This window comes from Oryzias latipes, chromosome 12 (assembly GCF_053564925.1).
Source record: "Oryzias latipes strain Hd-rR chromosome 12, Olatipes_Hd-rR_3.1".
NCBI lineage: Eukaryota > Metazoa > Chordata > Actinopteri > Beloniformes > Adrianichthyidae > Oryzias > Oryzias latipes.
Window position 1 is genome coordinate 355746 of NC_136248.1, and position 22245 is coordinate 377990.

A 22245-nucleotide genomic window follows, 5' to 3' on the forward strand; every position below is an offset into this window, starting at 1 on the left:
GCTGTGATGTGACCAAAGAGTGACAGCTAGGCTTCAAGCAGAGACATCTACGTGCCATGTTTACCTGTGATGTGTGGATTTCATTAAAAAAGACTTTGTAGCTATCACAGGTTAGAATTTATTTTGTTTCCAACAGCCACTTACAGAACAGTTTGTACACATGAATCTGATGAATGTTTTTGTTTCATTTATAAAAAATATTATGAATCCTGAAGCACTGTAGACTTAAAATGTCAATATCAATACAACATATTTAATTATGAGTTAACTGTGAGCTAACTGGACAGCAGAAGAAGCAAATCTAGCCAATATAAAACAAAGTGGTTCTTCAGAATTAGACGTTTTCTCCTCGACTCATAGCTCAAGATTCAGTGTTTGAAACATGTTTACTGTCTGTGGACATCTGTTAAAAGAATGAGACCAAAAACTAAGTAACAGGGGAAAACAGACAATAACCCAAGAAAAACGTTAAAACGTCCTAAATCGTAACTACTGACGTAAAATACAAATCATTAAAAGAAAGTTTGGCTGCTAGAAGAAAAACCAACGATGAGATGAAGACTGAACAGAACTTTACATGTATGAAACAGTTATTCCATGATAAAACAGTTATTCCATGAACAACTGACATGATTGAAGAAAAGCAAACACAAGTCGCTCTTTTCCTTCTAAACCATGAATTAACATGCCTTTGTTCTACTTTTCAAAATGAAATTGTTTTCAACCACAGTAATTATTAAACCCTAATAAAAGCTGCAAAAGTTTAGCTAAAAACCACTACAAAATTCTAAATATTTCAAAATATATTCAGCATCAGTTTAGTTGCTGAATATAAAAAAAATCTTACAATCTTTGTTGCAGTTTCATATCTTTACAGAGCTAAATAGTTCAAATTCATCAGGTTTTACAGATTTAGATCTTATTGCTCAGTCTTTGTTTCTCTCATTATCTATAAGACAAAAGGCTGAAATCTGAAAAAGCACAACAGATCAAGTGATCTTTACTCTGTTTACAAAAGACTGACAGTTTAGTAAGCAGTGATGATGAAGATTTGGCTTGTAAAAGGAAGCAGCAGCTTATGAAAGAGCATAATATCCAACAACAGACTGCAAGGTTTAAAGGCAAACCCGGATAAAACAGACAATGTGGTTCAGAAGTCAAAACACTTCATGATGGCATCTCGGTCAAATTTGAAATTCAGAAAAGCCTTTGACGACATGGAAAGAGCAAAGTCTTTGTCTTCAACTGTAAGATGGCAGCTGGAAGGGCCTGGAGCCACAGCTGTGGAAAAAGAAGCGACAGAGGTTATGCGAGTCTTCATCAAAAAATTATATATGAATACTTCTGGTTATAATAGTCTTCATCAAAAAGATATATGAATACTTCTGGTTATCATAGTCTTCATCAAAAAGATATATGAATACTTCTGGTTATAATTGTCTTCATCAAAAAGATATATATGAATACTTCTGGTTATCATAGTCTTCATCAAAAAGATATATGAATACTTCTGGTTATAATAGTCTTCATCAAAAAGATGTGAAAACTGCTTGAAGCCTTTAAACCTCACTTAAAAAACTCAGCCACAAAAAGGACTCATATGTCAACAATTGTATTGAAGAAACATTACTCTTGGAGAGAATTGCATTTTTCATTAAAACTCACATTTTTATTTCCTAAAGGAACACCACATTATTTTGAAAATGTAAGAACCTGCAAAGTGTGAACCGCCCAGGTTCAGCAGAGACTTTGCTAATTAAAGTTACAGTTAAGGACTTTATATTTATTGTGTTACCACCAGAATCAGAATGTTATTTAGTACAATGTATCAAGTGAAGTCTTTAAAAATGATAACGATGAATCCCTAATAATTCTTGAGCTAAAATGTGTCATAGGCTGTGTGGTATTCTCCGCTCACTATAAAGACACATCAGACCCTCCAGGATTGTTATCAATGCAACATTTCACAAAACTCAACTCCCGCAGTGACGTGGCTTCCAGACCATTTTGCTTAAACCCCTTCAATTCTCACAGTTTTGTCAAACTGTCTCCGTCCATCAGTTTTAGAGGCTCAATCATTTCATCAGTCAAAGTAAGCAGACGTGGTACCCTTTCCACTTCCTTGTAGCGACGAGTCTGTGGGATACGATGAAAATTACTGGTGTAACTGGCTTCCTGACACGCATCAAACACTGAAGCTCAGAGACACGAGGCTGTTCAGCATCAGCGCCTTTGTTCCTCTATAACGCACGACAGAACAATAGAACAGCCATGAAACAAAGTCTGCAGGAATGTTTGTTTACAGAAATCCAGTGTTTTTGTCTTTAGGGGAGATATCAGCTCATTTAATGTTTGAAGTATTAACCACATCTTTTTTAAAGCCACACTAAGTCCACTTGATGGAAGATCTAATGATTTGTTGATAAGGAAAGGTTTAAATATAAGCAATAACAAAACAAAAGTAACAGAATTTAGGCTAAGTGGTCGACAGGCACATTAAACAAAAAACTGGACTAAAATATTTGTTTTTATCCGACCCCCCCCCCCCCCATTTTTGTTGTAACATTTTGCTTCAGACATAAGAAAAAAAAAATAAAACCTCAGCTTGTTAATTTTTTTCCTCTAGTTACAATTTCACAGAATAACATGAATATAATGGAGGTTGTTTTTGTGGAAAATTGTCAAATTTATGAATTTACACATTATTTAAAATAAATCCTTTTTTAAAAAGGATTATCGTCAATAATATTTAAGTTTTGTAAGGTTACATAAAATTGCACTTTAATAAACAGAGAAAAAACAACTACTTACAGATGTGTACGTCCACCTACAGACACTTTAGTTCAAAACTATTACAGGAAGATGTTACAACAACTTTTAGAAAAACAGCAGCAACTGTTTTCTGCTGCAACCATCACCAAAAAAGGTTAGAGAGATCCTGGAGGGACGGATGTATTGAAAATATAGCAGGCACATTACATAGTATATAACAGAATGTAGATAATGTTCCAAAGTAATCATGCAACGTGAAAACCAGTCTGTAAAGACCCTTTGATTTCTAAGCATGTGAAACAACATGCCAGCCTTTAGTGGTCCCGCATCAGGCTAACCAAAATCTGGAAAGCGCATTTAAATAGTGTGTGCTGTGTTAAATTACGCTGGGAAAAAGGAAAAAACAACGGATGTTTTCTGCCCGGTCCTCGTCAGCTCTAGCTGGCATCAAGCTCATAGGATTTGCTTCAACAAACTTAAACCAGAAGAGTGACGTTGAAACTACTTCAAGTTAGCCGGCCTCTGTGAGTCAGGTGCTCCACTCACCTTCAGTAGAAATGTCTTGCAGTCTTCTAGATTGAGGCTTTTTATCATCTTTCTGTTGAAACAGAAACAGTGAATTGATGAAAGGCAGTAAAACATCTTCCACTTCAGTAGAGCCTCCTCAGGAAACAAGAAATCATCCATAAAATAAATAAGTTCTTCTGAAGCTGGGGTAACTATGGTGCTCTGGGGTTCTGTCCTCTTTTCTCATCTACTTCTACCCTTCCTCTCTTCTCTATTCTTGATCATTATTCATCATTTAGTTCTCCATGCCTCTGTTTGGTGCAGTGATTCATGTATTGTCCCTCTTTCCCTTTCCCCTCCTGGGGAGTGGGAATGCTTCCAGACTCCAGTTGGCTCATCCGTGCTCCTGTTCCTGACCGAGTACCTCGTCTCTGCTCCTGCTCCTACACCTGGCTGTGGTTCCTGTCTCCGGCTCGACTCGCGCCTTTGACTGTCCCCACAACTCCATCTGGATGAAGCTCGTCTGCTGGACTTTTATATATGTAGTTGTAGATTTAGATAAGTTAATTCTTCTCTAAGAGTTCTGGTAAATCGCCTGTCCGTCCTGGGGGAGGATCCCTCCTTCATGTGGGCACCCCTGAGGTTTCTACGTTTTTTCCAGAATCCGTTTTTTTGGGAGTTTTTCCTTACAGAGAAGGGGGGTCTAAGGGCAGGGATGCCAGTACAGCTTAGTCAGTTTGTTAGTTCATTTTAGTATTTTCCTATTGAACTCTTTGTATTCATGATCCTTTTGAGTTCATGTTTTACTTCGAAGCCCATCGAGACGACTGTTGTTGTGATTTTGGGCTATACAAATAAAATTGAATTGAATTGAATTCTAACTGGACGGTCTGTGCACAGAGAAATGTTTCAAACCATCTCATAATGTACAAAGATCTAGTATCACTTAGATCAGATTCTTCCTCTCAACTGATTTGTGTCAACAAAGGCAATCCTAAAACTCTTTTTTCAATCATGAATAATATCTTTCAGGCCCCCGATAACCTTCCCCCTCATAAGTACTTCACCAATACCTGCGAATTCCTTTCTGTCATACTTTGACACAAAAAAATCAAACTATACAAGCTCACCTTCACTCCTCTGTCCCGCCCTTCATCCTTTCTGACCCCCCATATATTTCCAACTTTTCGAATGCCTAATCTTAGTGAAACTTCCTCCCTTATCATAGAATCTAATCTAATCTTTGACCTATCTCCAATCTGCCCCTTATTTAAAAAATAGTCACCTCTCAACTTCCTCAGCATTTGGAACACAATAGTGTTTTTGATATCTTTCAATCCGCCTTCCTTCCCAGCCACAGCACTGAAACTTCTCTCCTGAAAATCTCTAATCACCTTCTCCGTGCTACAGACTCTGGACTTATCACCATTCTTCTCCTCTTTGATCTGAGTGCGGCCTTTGACACCAGATTACATTCAGCTCTCTCCATAGACTTTCCTCTCTCTGCATTACTTCAACCCCCCTCCGTTGGTTCCATTCTTATTTCACTCAGTTCATCCAGGTGAAATCTTTCAATTCTCATTCCACATCGCTCTCTTTCGGTGTTCCCCAAGGCTCTGTCTTTGGTCCTCTTTTATTTATCACTTACCTTCTTCCACTTGGTAACATCTTCCATAAATTCAATATTAACTATAATCGTTATGCAGATGACACCCAGCTCTATCTCTACAGTAAACCCAATTCCTCTCTCCCACCCTCCTCCCTCACTTCCAGTTGAAATTTAAAACTGGTTCACTTAAAACTTTCTAAAATAGTGATAAAACAGAAATATTATTTGTTGCCTCTAAATCCACCCTCTCTAAAGTTCCAAACTTCACACTCTCCATTGACTCTGCTTCAGTTTGCCCCGCCCCTCAGGTAAAGAGTCTGGGTGTCATTCATGATAGATCACTCTCCATCAAACCCCACATCAACAACATGACTCGGTCCGTCTGTTTTCATCTGCGCAGTATAAATCGTCCTAGTCTCTCCCTTCCTGTCCACTCTGCCTCCATGTCGGTTCATATTCTGGTCACTTCACGCCTTGATTACTGAAATGATCTTCTCTTTGGTTAACCACTAAAAACTCTCAGTAAACTCCAACTGGTCCAGAATTCAGCCGTCCGTATTGTTTCCAGAACTCCACCATTTCATCCAATCACCCTGTCCTTCAGCAGATCCATTGGCTCCCAGTCAGATACAGAAAAATATTTTAACTTCTTCTCCTCACCTGCAAATCTCTCCATAACCTGCCCCGCCTTATCTATCTGATCTTCCTCATATGTACACCTCATATCTTCAATGAAGCTCTCCGTACCCCCCGTCCGACTGGTCACCATGGGGAGCAGAGCCTTCAGCCACTCGGCCCCTCAACTATGGAACTCTCTCCCCCTGGACCTCCGCATCATTGACTCGTTGCCCATCTTTGAATCAGAACCTACTTCTTTAAATCTGCCTTTTTTTCTATGATTCCTCATCCAACCGTTGGCTGATTTTATTTATTTATTTATTTTTTCAGCCATGTACAGTGTCCTTGAGTGGCAAGAAAGGCACTTTAGATAAAATGGATTATTTTTATAAATTTTCAACCGACACCGAACAATTGGACAAACATGAGGACATGCAGAGCTAGAAGCAATCCTTTAGTTGACCGCTTGGTGGGAACATAGCGGGTAAGAACAGGGGGTCCCTACAGCCCTTAGTTGTTCTGTGGAACTGGAAGCAAAGGGTAGAGAACAAGGGCACTGCAGCTTCAGCTGTCACTGAAGACAAAACTAAGCTGTTGGGGGAGTTTAGACCAAAGAAAAGCTTATGATCTGCAGGTTTTAAAATGTATTTACAATTAGAATAGTCAAAAGGTCACAGTGAAAGTTTTCTCCCTCATGGGACATCACCAGAACACTTCCCCAGGAAGGCATCCAGACCTCATGTTGGGATCCCAGACTCTGTTCCTGCATGTATCTCTTGCTCCATCCCCTTCTCAGCTGGAGCCACTTCCTCATCCGACAACACCATAAAGCCCAGTTCCTCCAACCACTCTGTGCCAGATTGTCCTCTTACTGACTCGAGCTAATCAATTTGGACAATTTGGCTCCAGAGACCATTGTTTGATTCAGCCCGTCTATCCGTCTGCCTGCCTCACTGCCCAGCTCCAAGCTGTCTGGAGGTTGTTTGAGTCCAGAGAACTCATTGTCATGTTCTAGAGACCAGTCTGAGATGATTCCAGCTTCATGACATGGAGCCTTATCCTGCTGGAAGTAGCATCACAAGATGGTCCACTGTGGTCATGAAGGGATGGACATGGTCAGCAACAATACTCAGGTAGGCTGTGGCGTTGGAACCATACTCAACTGGTACTAAGAGAATATCCCCCACACCATGACACCACCACCACCAGCCTGAACCGTTGATACAAGGCAGGATGGATCCATGCTTTCATGTTGTTGAGGCCAAAGTCTGACCCTACCATCTGAATGTGGCAGCAGAAATGGAGACTCATCAGACCAGACAACGTTTGTCCATCTTCTATGGTCCAGTGTTGGTGAGTCTGTGTGAATTGTAAACCCCAGAGAGGGTTGTGGGTGAAAATCCCAGTAGATCAGCAGTTTCTGAAGTCCTCAGACCAGCCCGTCTGGAACCAACAACCACGTTCAAAGTCACTTCAATCACCTTTCTTCCTCATTCTGATGCTGGTTTGACCTGCAGCAGATGGTCTGGACCATGTCTGCTTAAATCTATTGAGTTGCTGTCATGTGATTGGCTGGTTAGAAATGTGCATTAAGGAGTAGACATGTGTGCCTAATGGCCATTGAGAGTTGAAACAAATTTCTAAAAAGCAAATTAATTTCAAATATAACATTATTTTTGCATGTATAAATGTCTAAAAGCAGACTTTAGATAGACCCCAAAATAAACCCATTCAACTAAGCAACAGTTTAAGCTTGGACAGCATTTTCACCTGATTTAGCTCATATTGGCCCGTGTATCCCAGATTCTTTTGCTGCTTCTGTTTTGGATGGATATCCCCAGCAATGGCTTCTGTGCTCGCAGAATGGCGAAATTTTGCCCTGAAACAAAAAAGAAAAAAAGATGATCAGTCAGGATATTTTTCTGATATGGTTTTGTGAGGGCCATGTTCCCCCCGCCAGGGATGGGGTAGGGACAGATGAGAGGTCCTTCCTTCCTTGTGTTATGCGTTTGTGTGCGTTGGAGTGTATACAGTTGGGGCATAAAGGGTGTGTGTTCTAAAAGGTGCGGTTAAAATTGGTGGGTAAGGCACTGAGAGGACATCTCCTTGCTGGCAGTGATGTCCAAATCTAGACCACAATGCATTGCGTTTGAACAATTTGTGCAAAAACATGTATTTTAATGTATTCATCATTCATTCATTCATTTTCTACCGTTTTATCGCTTTCGGGGTCATGGGGCTGCTGGAGCCTATCCTGACCACTTGTGGGTGAAGGCAGGGGACATCCTGGACAGGTCACCAGTCTGTCTCAGGGCCACAATCACACACCCATTCACAATCACATGCACACCTAGAGACAATTTAGATTAACCGATTGACCTATGAAGCATGTTTTTGGACGGTGGGAGGAAACCGGAGACCCCGGAGAAAACCCACACATACACGGGGAGAACATGCTAACTCCACACAGAAAGGTCTCCCATTGATGTTCTGGTTCAGGTCCCCCAGCTGGGACTTGAACCGGGGCCTTCTTGCTGAGAGGCAAGAGTGCTAACCACTGCGCCAAAAATACATATTTTAATGTATTTTTTAATAAATCACCAACATTTTCATCTTCAGAACTCAGTGGATTCATGAATAGCTGTAACAAAACACTCATGTCAAATAAATGTTTACTTTGTGAAATCAATGACGTCATATTCGAATTGCTTTAAAAAGCCAGGGCAGTACCTAGTGCTGCACTAATTTATTATTATTATTATATAGTTTTACAGTAGTACGGAGTACGGTGTCAACCAAACAACAGCAACTGTCAATCCAAAAGCTAGCAGCCAATGTAGAGGTTTTGCTCAAGGTTAAAAGAAGATATCTGTACCTTAACTGTAATTGGAAAAATTAATCGTTTTTTTTTTCAATTATTGCTGTTTTCATTAAATAATCCTAATAAAAGTAAAACAAAAGAAATGTCCAAATCCCAACAAGTGTAGCTAATGTTTGGGTAGTGTATGTATTGTGTATGTATTCTGCAGTATATGTACATTGACTTAAACTTTAGTCACTAAAACTGAAGTTTAAGAGCAAAGGACAACAGTTGGCTTAAACAAAAATCTAAAGAATAAAACAGCAGAAGAGCTTTACTTACCGAAGGCTCTCCGACGGTTTGCAGTGGAGGTTTCGGTTACTAACCACATCTTCGTCCCCCTCCGTCATCTCACCCTCACTTTTGCTGATCCAGTCCCGCAGTGGTCTGTCAAGGTGGGACAGACAACCGTCACATCGGTACCAAAGAGGGATCCACCATAACGCAGAATAACACCCAACATGCACACATTAGCACAAAGTGCACAGAAGTCTTGCACGGTAATTTTACCTTACAGAGAAGTAAATCTAATTTACTGATGCTTTATGAATTTAACATAATCAAACTGTCAGAAGATAAATTATTGCTGCAGCCAAGAGGCTAAAATCAAATTCATGCCACTTACAATACTTGTGTATAAGTTCCAATCAAACAAGAGATGAATAATTCTATACATGAACAAAGTGAGTATACACATACCTGATAAATGGGATTGCCATGAAAAACCTGTTAGGGGCAAGTCCAAGTTTAGACTTTGGGGTCATATCATTCCGGTGAGAAGGCAGCTTCTCGATAGAAAACCATTCAATATTCTGCATGAGAAGTAAAAGTACGTCATGAAACACGCAGTACGTCATAATACTGTAAGGTCTTACATACCCTGATTTCTTTTCTTGTTTTGGGGTTGAACTTTGTATCCTTCGACACTCCTGGTATAATATAAAGCCGAACCAACTGGTCTGTAATTTTCTGTTCAATGTAAACGTCTTTGCAAATACGTTTTTTTATGTCAAAACCCGTCTCTTCCAAAACCTGAAGAGTACAACGGTCATTAGTACTGAGTATAGAAATAAAATGGAATTGAATGGAAGATTGTCCGTTACTTCACGAACGGCACAGTCATGGGGAGCTTCGCCCTCGTTGACCTTTCCCTTTGGAAATCCCCATCCAGACTTTGCCAGGTATCCCTGAACGAGCAGGACCTGTGGAGGCGAGGAGGACAGGAACCACATGCTTCATAACATTTCAGCTGGCAGCAACGTTTGTTTTGGTGAAGACAAAGCCAGAAAACAGCCCTCCCGCCTCCACTCACCGAGGTGCCCCTCCAGCCTCAAATGAGCAGCACAACACCCCCCAGGAGTTCTGAAAACCCCCCCACCTCATCATGAACAAGGACCCCACAAGGGAGACCCGCCCCACACTCCAGCCCATCACCCACCCAACCCGGGAAGGTCCAGGAACTTAGAAAATGGCACAAAATAGAAAGTGCCCCCTGAAGTGTCCATTGTGTTCCTGTGTTGGACATCACACACAACGTGCCATAAAGTCAGTTTACTGTTCGGGAAGCAGCTGATGCTGATCTGCTAAGAAAGGACTTGGTCTGAATTTTTAATACAAGGCAGAAAACTTTGTTTAAAAAAAAAAGGACCCTGAAGAAGAAAAAACCAGCATCATCATCAACCAGCTACTTCATCAGAGCTCATTTAACAGCTACTGTCATTCAGATTTAATTTTAGACGGGTTAGAAACCTGCTGGTGTTTCATTGAAATACTGTATGATGACACAAAGAAGTGATTTCTATATTTTAAAATGCTTAGATTAAGCATATGTTTTAGACACACATGCTACTGTCGAGGCTCGGCGCACATTGGACTCGGTTTTTCATGCCTCTGTGCGTTTCATAAACTGCATCTCATGAACTCATGACTGTGGATGGTATTGGCGAGTTGGTTGGCCCGCCTTACCGGTTGGTAGGGTTACACACTAGCACAAATATAAGGGACTCAGGCCGTCTACCCGCTGTCAGTCCCGAGTGTTCGATCAGAAAAATGGTTTAAGGCACCTGCAGACTAGAGCTTTCTGCAAAAAGCAATTCAACTTCCTAAGCTCCGAACTTTGCTGCAATTTGATGTTATTATGAAGGAGCTGGATATTAAATCACTCACCTGTAGCTATTTGGTACGGTGGTCGACAGGGCTCACACCACATACAAAAGAAAAACCACATCTGCATTACCCGAAGCACAACGAAAGTACCCACAACACAACAACATAACCCCAGCATTAGCATAAACCACAGCACAACGGAAATGAGGACTTTGTTTTTCCTACCGGCGGGAAAAAAAACAATCCAGTTTCAAACTATTCAGTTTGACGGAGTTTTAGGGCCACCAAAAGAAAAGTAAAATTACAAGACTTTAAACCGTGAATTTACAAGAAAAAACTCGTAATTTTACGAGATTAAAGTGGAGGTGATTTTACAGAGCAGCAAGTGAACGCCACACAGCAGCAGAGCAGACCCACTAAACTCAATGGAACAGGTGAGTTGAATGTTTATTGATAACGTTCCAAATGTTTGGAATCTCATTTCTTTGATTTATGATTTATTAATGTTTTATCTATTGATGGTTGGTTTGCAGGATCTCTGCAGCCATTGATGAAGACGTTGGTGTCCCTGCAGATGTCCACTTCAATTCTTTCTTCCTCCAAAGACCAGATCTCTACGTCTGTGTGACGCTTCATTCTGACGAGGAGCACCTTCTAGCATTTTCAACATTCTCCTACTAATATAACAGACTATTTTCATCTGTGTTTTATGTAGAAACAGGATGTTTTTCCTGGAGGAGGGGGCGTATATAACAGTTTACCTTCTGCATTGGTGTTCAGATGACAGGTTCATGACGTAATGAGACAAATGAACTTCAGGTTGTGTGAATGAAAAGGAGAATAAAGGCTGCAGCGGTCCTCTACACCAAAACGTGTCTCTGAGCTCCTTATTTTACAGATGAAACTCCGCTTTACCGACACGAACCCTGGAAAGACGGCTCCACTGAAAATAATCGGATTTTGAATCACCAAAAGGTTCAGAATCTCTTTGTTTTTTAAATCTATAATCCGGATAAAAGCTTCACAAAAGGCTCCACATATTTCATCTTCAAGCTAGGCTCCGATAAATAGACAGCTTTGGTGTTTTTTCTTCGTTAATTTAGCACTTTCTTCTCGTAAATTTACTAGATTTTAAGTCGAAATTTATGAGATAAAAACTTGTAAATTTACAAGTTTTTGTCTCATATATTTATGACTTAAAAGTCGTAAATTTAAAAAAACCCACAAAGACCGTTAGATGCAGATGTCACTATGTGGAGAGCTGGGTATATTTATATTTTTAGTCAAACGTATATTTGTAAGAAATTACGTTATCTAGTAAGAAAACAACCTAATCTTGTCCAAATATCACGTAGCTCTCAGGAGTGCCGAATAGTTTGAAACTGAATTGTTTTTTTTTTCCACTGTTAGGAAAGAAAAGTCCTCATTTCTGTTGTGCTGCGGTTATGTTCTTGTGTTGTTGTTTCTTTTGTATGTAGTGTGAGCCCTGTCGGCCACCGTAGTTTTGAATTCATTAATGCGTTTTATTCCATTTTATGTATTTAATGTAAGAATTTTCTTCCTGGTCAAATAAATAAAAACATCAACCTACATTTTCCAGGGATTCATCCAGAATTATCGCTCCATACGTTGGTACTCCCATCTTGTACTCTTTCCACTGCTCCAGCACTTTCTGCACCTCCTCTCCATGAGGCAACAAGAAAGGGCAGTGATGAAAAAGTATGACTGTCAAGAAAAACATTCTTTTTCTGATAGAAATGATCAGTTTTACCAGAACAACTACAACTCAGATGTGAATTTCTAATGAGCTACTGCTGATGTACAAGAAATGCATCTTAAAAAAGACACAGGAGCTTGGATTTTGGCTACAAACTGCATAATCAGAAGGAAAAGTCCACCGGAAACAATTTTACCATAGAAAAAATGGCTGGAGTGGGACTTTAAATAGGAAGCGACAGTCTGTCATTCTAATAGTAGTGGGTTCAAATAACAAACAAAATCAAGCAATTCACTTCATAGAATGTATCCATGTCATTGAGGAAAATAAGTCTGTGAACCTCTAGTCAGAAAGACGTAGGACTTTGTGGCTGAACCCTCAGCAGCTCAGAGGTTGGTGATCGTTGGTGATCAGATCAGGAGGAATTCTGCTCCACTCCTCTTTGGAAATGATTTCTGATTTAGATTTGATGGCTGTTGCTTAGCAACCGTCAACTTCAGCTCTCCAGAGGTTTTCTAGACCAGTGTTTTTCAACCAGTGTGCCGCGCCACACTAGTGTGCCGTGGGAGATGGTCAAGTGCGCCGTGGAGAAATTATCCTCATTAACTGATCTAAAAACATTTTCCATCTCCAGGATTTCAGCTCTGTGTTCATCCAAACAGGCCCTGATAAAACACTGAGTAGTTATGAATATAAAAGATCTTAAAATTACTTTTTCTTTGTGTTTATTTAATTCTATTAAAGACATTTTGATAAAAATCACGGTACCGCGATTTAGCTGCAACTATAACTGTGTAAGGAAAAGTCCCGTCCCTTTAACTGTCTCCGCCAATCATTCTTGAAGGCTTAATCACATGTCATCAGTCTGACCAATCAGAAGTGCTTAAAGTATTCACTTCCTTGTTCTTAATTCTGCTGATAAAGTCGCTCAGTTCTAACAAATATACCAGCTAAAGACGAGCTTTAGCTGTTGGTTCATCTCTTAGAAAAAAAACAGCCGCAACTTCCTGCTTTTTCTGCCACAATTATCACAAAAATTCACGTGAGATTGCGGGGGGGGGGGGGGGGGGGGGGGGGGGGGGGGGCGCTGTCGATCAATACAGACCATGAATTTCTGCTATTTTTTTTTTTTGGATGCTGGTGTGCCGCGGGATTTTTTTCAGGGTTAAAGTGTGCCGTGGCTCAAAAAAGGTTGAAAAACACTGTTCTAGAGGACTGGGGGCCAGAGGCCGGCGGGACCGCTCCATGACCCCCACCTGCTGCTTCTTCAGACGTTCCTTGGTTGTCTTGTTTGTTTTGGGTCATGATCCTGTTGGGGGACCCGTCCACCCATTTTAAAGAGGTTCTGCCAGGAATTGACGGTGCATGGCTCCGCCCATGCTCCCATCCACACCATGAAGCAGCCATGTGCAGAACAACACTCCAAACCATAATGTTTCCACCTCCATGCCTGACAGTGGGGATGGTGTTCTTGGGGTCATTTCTCTTCCTCCAAACCCAACGGGTTGAGTTGATGCCAAAGATGAGGGTCTGATCGGACCACAGCAGCTTCTCCCAGTCACTCTCTGAATAATGAAGGTCTTCAAACTTCTCTCTGTTCTCATGGTCATGGAAACCCCGCCAGGTAATTCTGTGGACAGGTGTCTTTTCTACAGCTGATTAGTTGAAACAGGTGTCTTCAACTCAGGTGACAGGTTGATTGGGAGTCTTTAACTAGTCTGTGTGAACCAGAACCCTTGATGGTTCCTGTGGGATCAAATACTGATTTTTCACAATAAAATAACTGTCAGTTCTTTCAAGTGAATTTTTTTGATTTTCTATCCATCACAGGTCAAGTGAAGCCACCATCAGGATGACAGACTTCTTTTTAGGTGGACAAACCAACACTATGGAACAAAATCTTATTTCTACAGTGTGTGTATTCAAGTGTAAATTGCTACACAAAAAATATGTAATGTGATAATAATAATGATAATAATAATAATGGATTAGAGTTTATCTGTGCTTTTTCTTGGTGCTCAAACTTCTTCCAATGTGTCCATCATTCATTCATACTTGGTGATTCACTTCAATTAAATTTTATTTGTATAGCCCAAAATAACAACAACAGTCGTCTCGATGGGCTTTGAAGTAAAACATGAACTCAAAAGGATCATGAATACAAAGAGTTCAATGGTGATGGTAACTACTAATGTAGCCTCAGCTGCCCTGGGGGAGACTGACAGAGGCATGGCTGCCAGTTGGCGCCTACGGCCCCTCTGACCATCACCAGGACATTCATGCACATTCATACACCAGTGGAGGCAGGGAGGGTGAAGTGCGTCACCGAAGGACACAACGACAGCTGGATGGGGGAGCGGGGCTCAAACCGCCGACCCTTCGGTCATTGGACTGCCTGAGCCACTGCCGCCCACAATGAAGCAGATGTAAGGATATCAGCCTTTGCAAAGTCTCTGATGCCACAATGAGGCGCTCCTGGTGTGTTCTGCAAGCAGAAGTCCAAGTAGAACCAATGGGCCAACTCGATCTGGAAGCAGACCCGGATAGCATTGTCCCGCTCTTCGCTTGGAATGTGAAGTATGAACCGGCTGCAGAGAAGAAGAGATGTTACAGGTTTACCTATTCATATATACTTGACATACTGTGCCATGATTGGAGGCATGGGGTTTGTGGATGCTGTCATTAGAAAGACTTTGATGATAACTATTTCAGCCTCTTTAGCAGCTCTTTCCTAGAATGAAGTACTGAATTTGATCTACTTCACTTTATTTTATAAAGACCAGATCAAAACCAGAGTAGTCTCTACTGCACAATAGGCAAAAACATCCCATATTACATGATCAATAACATTTGTTGTGATTGGAATAATTCCCAAATGTCCAGCTAATAACAGTAAGGCCCATTGTGTTGGTTGTGCACTTAAGGTCAATGTGAGCCCAAACAAAGATGACAGCATGTATTATTATTCATAAAGAAAAGCTCCCCTCTCTGATAATGTGGGCTAACAGAAGGAACATCCACCACACGCTTGATGAGTCGCTGGTACATAAGGTCTCCGTAATAATTAACATTCTCCAATCATTCATTCGTTCATTTTCTTAACCGTTTTTCCCTTTCGGGGTCACGGGACTGCTGGAGCCTATCCTGGCCACTTACGGGTGAAGGCGGGGGACGTCGTGGACAGGTCACCAGTCTGCCTCAGGGCCACAACCGCAAACCCATGCACACTCACATGCATACCTAGGGGCAATTTAGATTAACCAATGAACCTATGAAGCATGTTTGTGGACGGTGGGAGGAAGCCGGAGAAAACACACGCGTGCACGTGGAGAACATGCCAACTCCACACAGAAAGCCCCTCCATTGGTGCTCTGGTCCAGGTCCCCATCCGGGACTTGAACCAGGGACCTCCTTGCTGTGAGCGTTAACCACTGTACCACCGTGCAGCCATCCTCCAGTCCCATTATTGAATTTTCTTCAGTTCAACCGACAGATCACTGACACCCCCCACCCCCCAATCTCAGACAGTTGTTGTAAAAACGGTTGTGTTGTGCTCCACACGTCTGTTTCCAGTGTCGATTCTTTCTGTCTGTGCTCTACAACCTCAGCATCTGCTGGTTTGGTTGAGGACCTAACCAGGTAACCCGGTCAGGGCCACGCCTCCACACAGACACACCCAGTAGATTCTCCATGGCAGCATTCAGCCGCTTCATTGGAAGAATTCACGGTTTTCTTCATGTTTGGCTGAGTTTCATGACTTTACATGTTTTTATGAAGAACACGTGTTTGATACGGATGTGTTTTCATCTTTCATGGTGTTGACATAGAAGAAAAGAACATTTTGGAGTTCAGAAATTCCTGTCAGTAGTGTCATGAATGAATGGGAAGACCTCTCCACCACAGCCATGTGTTGGTAAGTCTGAAGTTGCCAAAGGCTGAGCACCGAACCGGCTGCCAGCTGCCACCGCTTTGGGGCTTTTCTGATAACAAGGAACCAAAAGTTTGGTCCCGGTTCTAAAGTCTGAGGTCCGTTTGTCCTTTCTTCAGCTTAAGGCTGGACTCACGCTGATGGATTGGAACCAGAACTCGAACTAGCAGCCATTGTTCATGTGGCTGTTTGTAAAGTCGTGTTTAGAAATGAACAGAAGAGCAGGAGGGTCTGAACACAGAGAGCAGCAGCAGAAAAACTCCTTTTTCATTAAATACTGCTTTGTTTACAACTCTACCTCCTAAAAACACGCGTCATCGTGTAGATGTCAATAGTTCAACTTAAGAATCCCGTTCTCAAAACAACCGGGAAACTTTGAAGCCACACTCTGACCGCAGTCTTTCGCCGGACAGACCGGGACGGTAACATTTGGTAACGTGACCTGCTTCTACATCACCGGTTCCCGGTCAGACGGCGGCAGGTGAGAGTCACGGCTGTGCGGGGTGTAAAGGTGACCGGGAGGTATCGCAATGTTTCGGGATGAGGCGCTAACTGAGGCTCACCTGCACAGGTCGTCCAAGACGCTCGACGGGATCTCGACTCGTTTGGTCTCCATGTTGACGTGATCGCTCCGCCCCCTCTCCCTCACATCGCCGCGCGGACGTAAAGACTTTTGGCAGCAGAAAACATCAAACGACGTTAATCGCTGTTAACCGCTGGCTGTGAAGCGCGAGACCGTCAATGGCGGTTTCTTCTTCTTCTGTCTGGCGGCGGTTTGCACATACTTTTGGACGCGCATGCGCCACCTGCTGGCATGGAGGGAGGACTGAGCACTACGTCATATTTATTTGTAGCCTCCAACTCCTGTAATATGGAAGCGATTCTGCAGCATAATTCAAAATAAAAGTCCAAACCAGAAATGCTTTTTCATTTTCAAAATGTAACTGCATCAAATGACTCAAAATTAAAATGAAAAAATTAAAACTTCAAAATGCTTTTTCATTTCTTCTTAGAAACCACTTATTCTGCATCATAATTAAAACGAAAATGCAAAGAAGGTATTGCATTTTCATTTTAACATCCACCCTGCGAATAATGCCTCATAATTCAATTCGAAAAAAGCATTTCCAGCGGGGAGGGGTGGGGGGGGGCGATGACGTCAGTGCTTTCTCCGTGTGACATGCTAGGAGCAGTGGAGCTTTGTGTTAGCGGCAGAGGAGAGGGCGCCTTATGCGGTCCTCCTTCGGACGCACCGCTGTTCATCAAAACTCCCCCCCGGACAAGCTTTGTCTTCGGACCGCATAGCGGAGCGCAAAGCCCCGCGATCCGAAGCTCCAGATCGCCGAAGGCGGAAGTGCTGCTGCGATCTGAGAAACTCTGAACCATCATATGAATTTGTGTTTCCAGATAAAACAAAGGATGATGTTCTTCCCACATATTTCCCTTCTCTACCTCTGCCGGTTCCAAGCCCGGTTTGAGAAGGTTGCGTCAGGAAGGGCATCCGGCGTAAAACATTGCCAAATCTACCATGCGACTCGTTCGCTGTGGCGACCCCTGATGGGAGAAGCCGAAAGTGGAAGAACATGTTCTTCCCACATACAGTATTTACATCCAACATGCTCATTGCCCGCAGTTTTAAGTACATCCATGCCTAATGTTTTAAGCACATATTAGCCTAATGCTAACCCGTTTTTCAGGTCCGTCAGGGAAGAAAAAAGCACTGACCGCACAGATTTAAAAACATATGGGCGAGCAGGCCCTTAATAATTATCATGACAGTAATAAAGCACATTTAGAAGATAGTCTCCTGCAGCTTCGCGCTGAGTGTGTGTTGGTCCAACCAGCAAACTTTTATCATGGTGAAATCTGGTTTAGCTGTTGATGGGACTCCAGCTGTCCTTCAACAGCTAAATCAGCACGAAGCTGCAGGGTGGTTTTCGCACCTTGGGTGTGAAAATAAAATGCAATCCCCTCTTTGCATTTTCCTTTTAAATATGACACAGAATAAGCGGTTTTTAAGTATAAAATGAAAAAGCAATTTGAAGGATTGATTTTTCATTTTAATTTTTAGTCAAAAAATGCAGCTTCATTTAGAAGAAAAAAAAAGTTTCTGGTTTTGACTTTTATTTTGAATTATGCTACAGAATCACTTCCATAGATTTTCCAAAAACAAAAGAAATCAGTCTGGACGCTCATTCCTCAATATGTCAATCATCCCGCATTTTATTTCCCTGCTTCTAGGTTTTTTCTGAACTCTTTGATCAGTCTGGTTCCTGCATTAATCAATGTTCTATAGTCTCATTTAGCTAAATTCACATTTACTATCCACGTTTTCAAAGAAGATTGTAAGTCGGGTCATGACGGCGTCCTCCACTCAGGTCTATCGATCCCATCTTCCCAACAACCTCCTCCTCCTTCCAGCAGCATTGCATCTATCCATCATTGTCCCTTTCTCAATACTTTTACCTCTTCTTGCAGACAGTTACATACACATCCTCCATCCATTGCAGAGATATTAAAATAGCTGTACTGCAAAAACAGAATCTTAAGAAAGTGAAAAGTCTCATTTTCTGTCTTACGAGACAAATAATCTTATCAAGAAACTGGTTTCAAAGCAAAATAATCTTGAAACATGTCTTGAGGAGTCAGATTTTTTTCCTTATTTAAAGAAAACCTGGGTCAAACGTTTTGAACCATTTCTTTGGGGCCCGTTTTTACAGTATTTTCCACTGTGTAGATCATTTCTCTGAGTTTCCCGGTGGTTGGGAACTACTTCTTCTTGGTTTGAGCATTCTTAGCAGACGGCATTGAATTAGGGAGGGTACTGCCTCACACAGGTCTGGAGTTCTGCTCTATTGATAAGAATGATGAATATTCACCAAATATCTCATTACATATGACAAGAATTAACCTGCTGCAGTAAAAAAGTTTCAGTTTAGAATATGCAACAATAAAATTGTCAAATTTGAAGCAATGCAAAAATCTAAATGTCTTGTTTCAGAACAATTTCAAGGCAGACTGTTTAATTTACTCTAATGGTTGGATCGGTTTGAGGGGAATGACCCAGCTGGAGCCTGAGCAGCTCTGACTGACTTTGAGCGACTCTGACTGTAGAGCTGAAGGAAAGGAGCAACCTGGAACCAAAAGATCCAAACACGTTAGAGTGTTGGCAGCGCATCTGCATTCCTGCTGCTGCTGCGACCAGGCCTGTACTTGATGTCAGAGTTGAAAGAAGCCGGTTGAGCAGCCCGACCCGGTCCTGGGAAGCTTATCTGTAGACAGGTGACTGAGGGGGTTGTTGTTTGTATGGACACACTTCTGACTGAACCTCTCAGGCATGGCCCACTGAAACTCCATGGAGCCATAGGTCAACAGGTTTCATTCTGTGGGCCTCAGACCTCTGCTAGCATATGCTATCGGTCACGTTCCCTTCCTGTCCCTGAAAAAGCAGAGCCCCAAGACCTGCAAAACTGGCATTCATTCCAGAGGTGGCCCTGGCTAGTTTGGCACACTGGGCGAAACACTGGACGGTGCGCCCCTTCCCCATTGCCATCACAGCAGCAAGTTGGCATAATCGTAGGAGCATCCTAGTGCAAATTTCCTTAACTTTACGTGGAAATGGGTGGGTCTAGAATGTCTAGAAAAACACCAGGGGAAAAAACTGTCAATGTTTGTTCTTGTTTTTTGGGCGCTTCTGGGCCCCTACAAGATTGCGCCCTGGGCCACAGCCCACATTGCCCATTGGAAAAATTGCCACTGTCCAACTCCACTATGAAGGGAAGGGAGAAATCTGAGTAGCCCAGCACCGGAGCAGTGGTTCGCTTTCCCTTCAACACCTCAATGGCCCATTGTCCTCTGTCCACACATCAGAAGTCATACGGGGACGTATTCTGCTGGATTAATAACTTTCTGTTTGAGGGGAGGGGAGGATGCTTTGTTACGTGTGCGTTTTGTTATGTGTGGAAGAATTCAGACTGTGACCCGTCCCGCCGCTCTGGGTTGGCGGCTGCCGGACGCAGGAGAACCGTGTGTCCGAGTAGAGCTCGGACTGTCAGCTCACACAGCGGCTTTGGGGCGGTGTGTGAGCTGTTCAAAGCAGAAATGTGGCTCAGTCCTTAGAAACCGTTCAACATTCACGTGGATTTGTGTTTCCAGTCGTGTCCCGACAAAATAAAGGCTGATGTTATTCCACATATTTGCAGCCAAGATGCAGATTGCGGCGTATCCCGCATGGATTTTATCAAACATCAAGGCTTGCCTAATGTTGCTAGCGCATGTTAGTCCACTCCTGGGAGCTCCGTTCTTCCACAATAAAAAAAACACTGACCACACGGATTAACAATAAAATGATGAGCGAACAGGCACTTCATAATAACCGTAACATTAATAAAAACACGTTTAGAAGATCATCTCCAATATCACGGAGCTGCTGCATGAATGTTTATGGCAACTCAGTTTGTATTTTCCGGTATTTTCAACACTACTGCGCCCAAATAATTTAGTCCCACCGAAATTGTGACCATGTGAACATCTGTTCTGATCGGAAAAAGTTTTTCTGATCCCATGTAGACAGTTGGATTTTAATCCGACCATTGATCCCATCAAGATATTTTGCACATGTAACCGACTGACAGCTTTACGTTAAAGGCCTCCTTCCAAGTTCTTACCTTCCCCGACTGTGCTTTCTTTGCTTCTGAGGTCACTGAGGTCACACAGATCGGGTTCAGTGTGGCTGGAAACACTTGCAGGTTTCAATTCAATTCAATTCAATTCAATTTTATTTGTATAGCCCAAAATCACAACAACAGTCGTCTCGATGGGCTTCGAAGTAAAACATGAAATCAAGGTTTCAACCAAAGACCCGGAATGGGTCATAAAACTCAGAATTTGTTCAGTTCAAAGCTCCTGGTTTCAGTCAGACCAACACACCTACACACACAAAGACAAGCACGTACACAAACACACGCGCACACACACACGGACACCCGCGCGCACACACACAAGCACACACACTCTACCTTTGATGCTTTATCTCAACCCAGCCTCTTTTATTTTGAAGGAACTTGTGTTCCGGTGCACCTGGCAGGTGGAGCCGTGTTTTGATGTCGCGTGCGTGCTTGTGTGCAGTCAGTGAAGAGTGCGGCAGCGCCGTAGACACCATGGCTCTGTCTCTGGGCTGGCTGTCCGCTGCAGTCTCCGGTCTGGTCTGCGCGCACGCGCTGCAGCGTCTCTGCTTCCCGTACTTCTGGCGGGACCTGGTCTTCCTGCTGCGGGTGGTCCGGTATGGCGCGAGGCTGGAGTTCTACAGGTGGAGGCGCAGCGTGCGCACCGTCCTGGACAGGTTCGTGGAGCAGGCGCAGCGCGTGCCCAACAAGCCTTTCGTCATCTACGAGGGGACCGCGCACACCTACCGGGACGTGGAGCAGCGCAGCAACCGGCTGGCGAACGTCTTTCTGGACTCGGTCGGGCTGCAGAGAGGAGACTGCGTCGCCATGCTCATGAACAACGAACCGGATTACCTGTGCGTGTGGTTCGGGCTGGCCAAGGTGGGCTGCACGGCGGCGTTCCTCAACACCAACATCAGATCCGGGTCTCTGCTGCACTGCCTGGACTGCTGCGGCGCCCGGACCCTGGTTGTGGGTTCAGGTACGACTGTGTCCTGCAGGAGAAACGAACCACCGATCCGAGACGGGCCGGGCTCACGGTAGAAGTGAATGTGATTACTTGTTTGTTTTGTACGGAGCCCCTGTCCTGACATTAAAAAACTAAAATATATCTCGTTCCCACAGGTCTAAATCTTGTTCCCACAAATTAATATCATGTTCGCACAAAATAATATTCTGTTCCCACGCATTAATTAATTTGTGCGAAAAAAGTAATTATTTAACTTTATGTCATAAGTGATTCATAAACACAGATGTGAGCAATAGTTGGATTTAGCAGATAGCTTCACGTTTCTGTCTGTGTGTCTCATTACATTACAAACTCTACTAAAGCATCATACTCGTTGGCAGTCACTTTACATCTGAAGGCTAGTAGGCTACATGCTACGTATCCCATCATGGATCACGCATCACTACCAGCCAATCATTTGTCTTGTTGTTACACCACACTTATAGGGACAAAGT

General features: G+C 42.7%; 2 protein-coding genes across 5 annotated transcripts in view; one reads left to right on the top strand and one right to left on the bottom strand.

The window, feature by feature from the left end:
* Positions 1-94: 94 nt before the first annotated feature.
* Positions 95-21769, bottom strand: dcp2 (decapping mRNA 2). Of its 3 annotated transcripts, none has more exons than XM_020701812.3 (10): positions 21637-21769; positions 14626-14777; positions 12064-12180; positions 9470-9568; positions 9246-9398; positions 9066-9178; positions 8649-8753; positions 7277-7385; positions 3319-3370; positions 95-1281 (listed from the first exon to the last, which is right to left on the bottom strand). In XM_020701812.3, exons 2-10 carry the CDS (start codon positions 14737-14739, stop codon positions 1151-1153), a joined length of 993 nt encoding a protein of 330 aa, XP_020557471.1. In that variant the 5' UTR covers positions 14740-14777; positions 21637-21769; the 3' UTR covers positions 95-1150. The 3 variants fall into 3 exon arrangements, with proteins under 3 accessions (XP_020557471.1, XP_004086637.1, XP_078811668.1); XM_004086589.5 differs by lacking the exon at positions 21637-21769 and adding an exon at positions 16681-16934 and having other exon boundaries at positions 12064-12191; XM_078955542.1 differs by lacking the exon at positions 21637-21769 and adding an exon at positions 16681-16883.
* The window catches only part of slc27a6 (solute carrier family 27 member 6), a 63674-nt gene continuing 62579 nt past the window's right edge, over positions 21151-22245 (top strand). The window contains exon 1 of one of the 2 annotated variants that reach the window (XM_078955541.1): positions 21151-21763. In XM_078955541.1, the coding sequence (XP_078811667.1) occupies positions 21220-21763 (544 nt within the window). In that variant the 5' untranslated portion in view covers positions 21151-21219. The remainder of the gene's footprint in view (positions 21764-22245) is intronic. The other variant, XM_023960484.2, reaches the window with a different exon arrangement.

Bases quoted from the DNA above. Each gene is read 5' to 3' on its own strand.
- dcp2 (XM_004086589.5), bottom strand. From the start codon at position 16,733: ATGGAGACCAAACGAGTCGAGATCCCGTCGAGCGTCTTGGACGACCTG. The intron at 7,386-8,648 runs GTAAGTAAAGCT...TTTTTGTTTCAG, and splicing joins AAACCGTCGGAGAGCCTTCG to GGCAAAATTTCGCCATTCTG. The intron at 3,371-7,276 runs GTGAAAATGCTG...CTGTTTCAACAG, and splicing joins GCCAATATGAGCTAAATCAG to AAAGATGATAAAAAGCCTCA.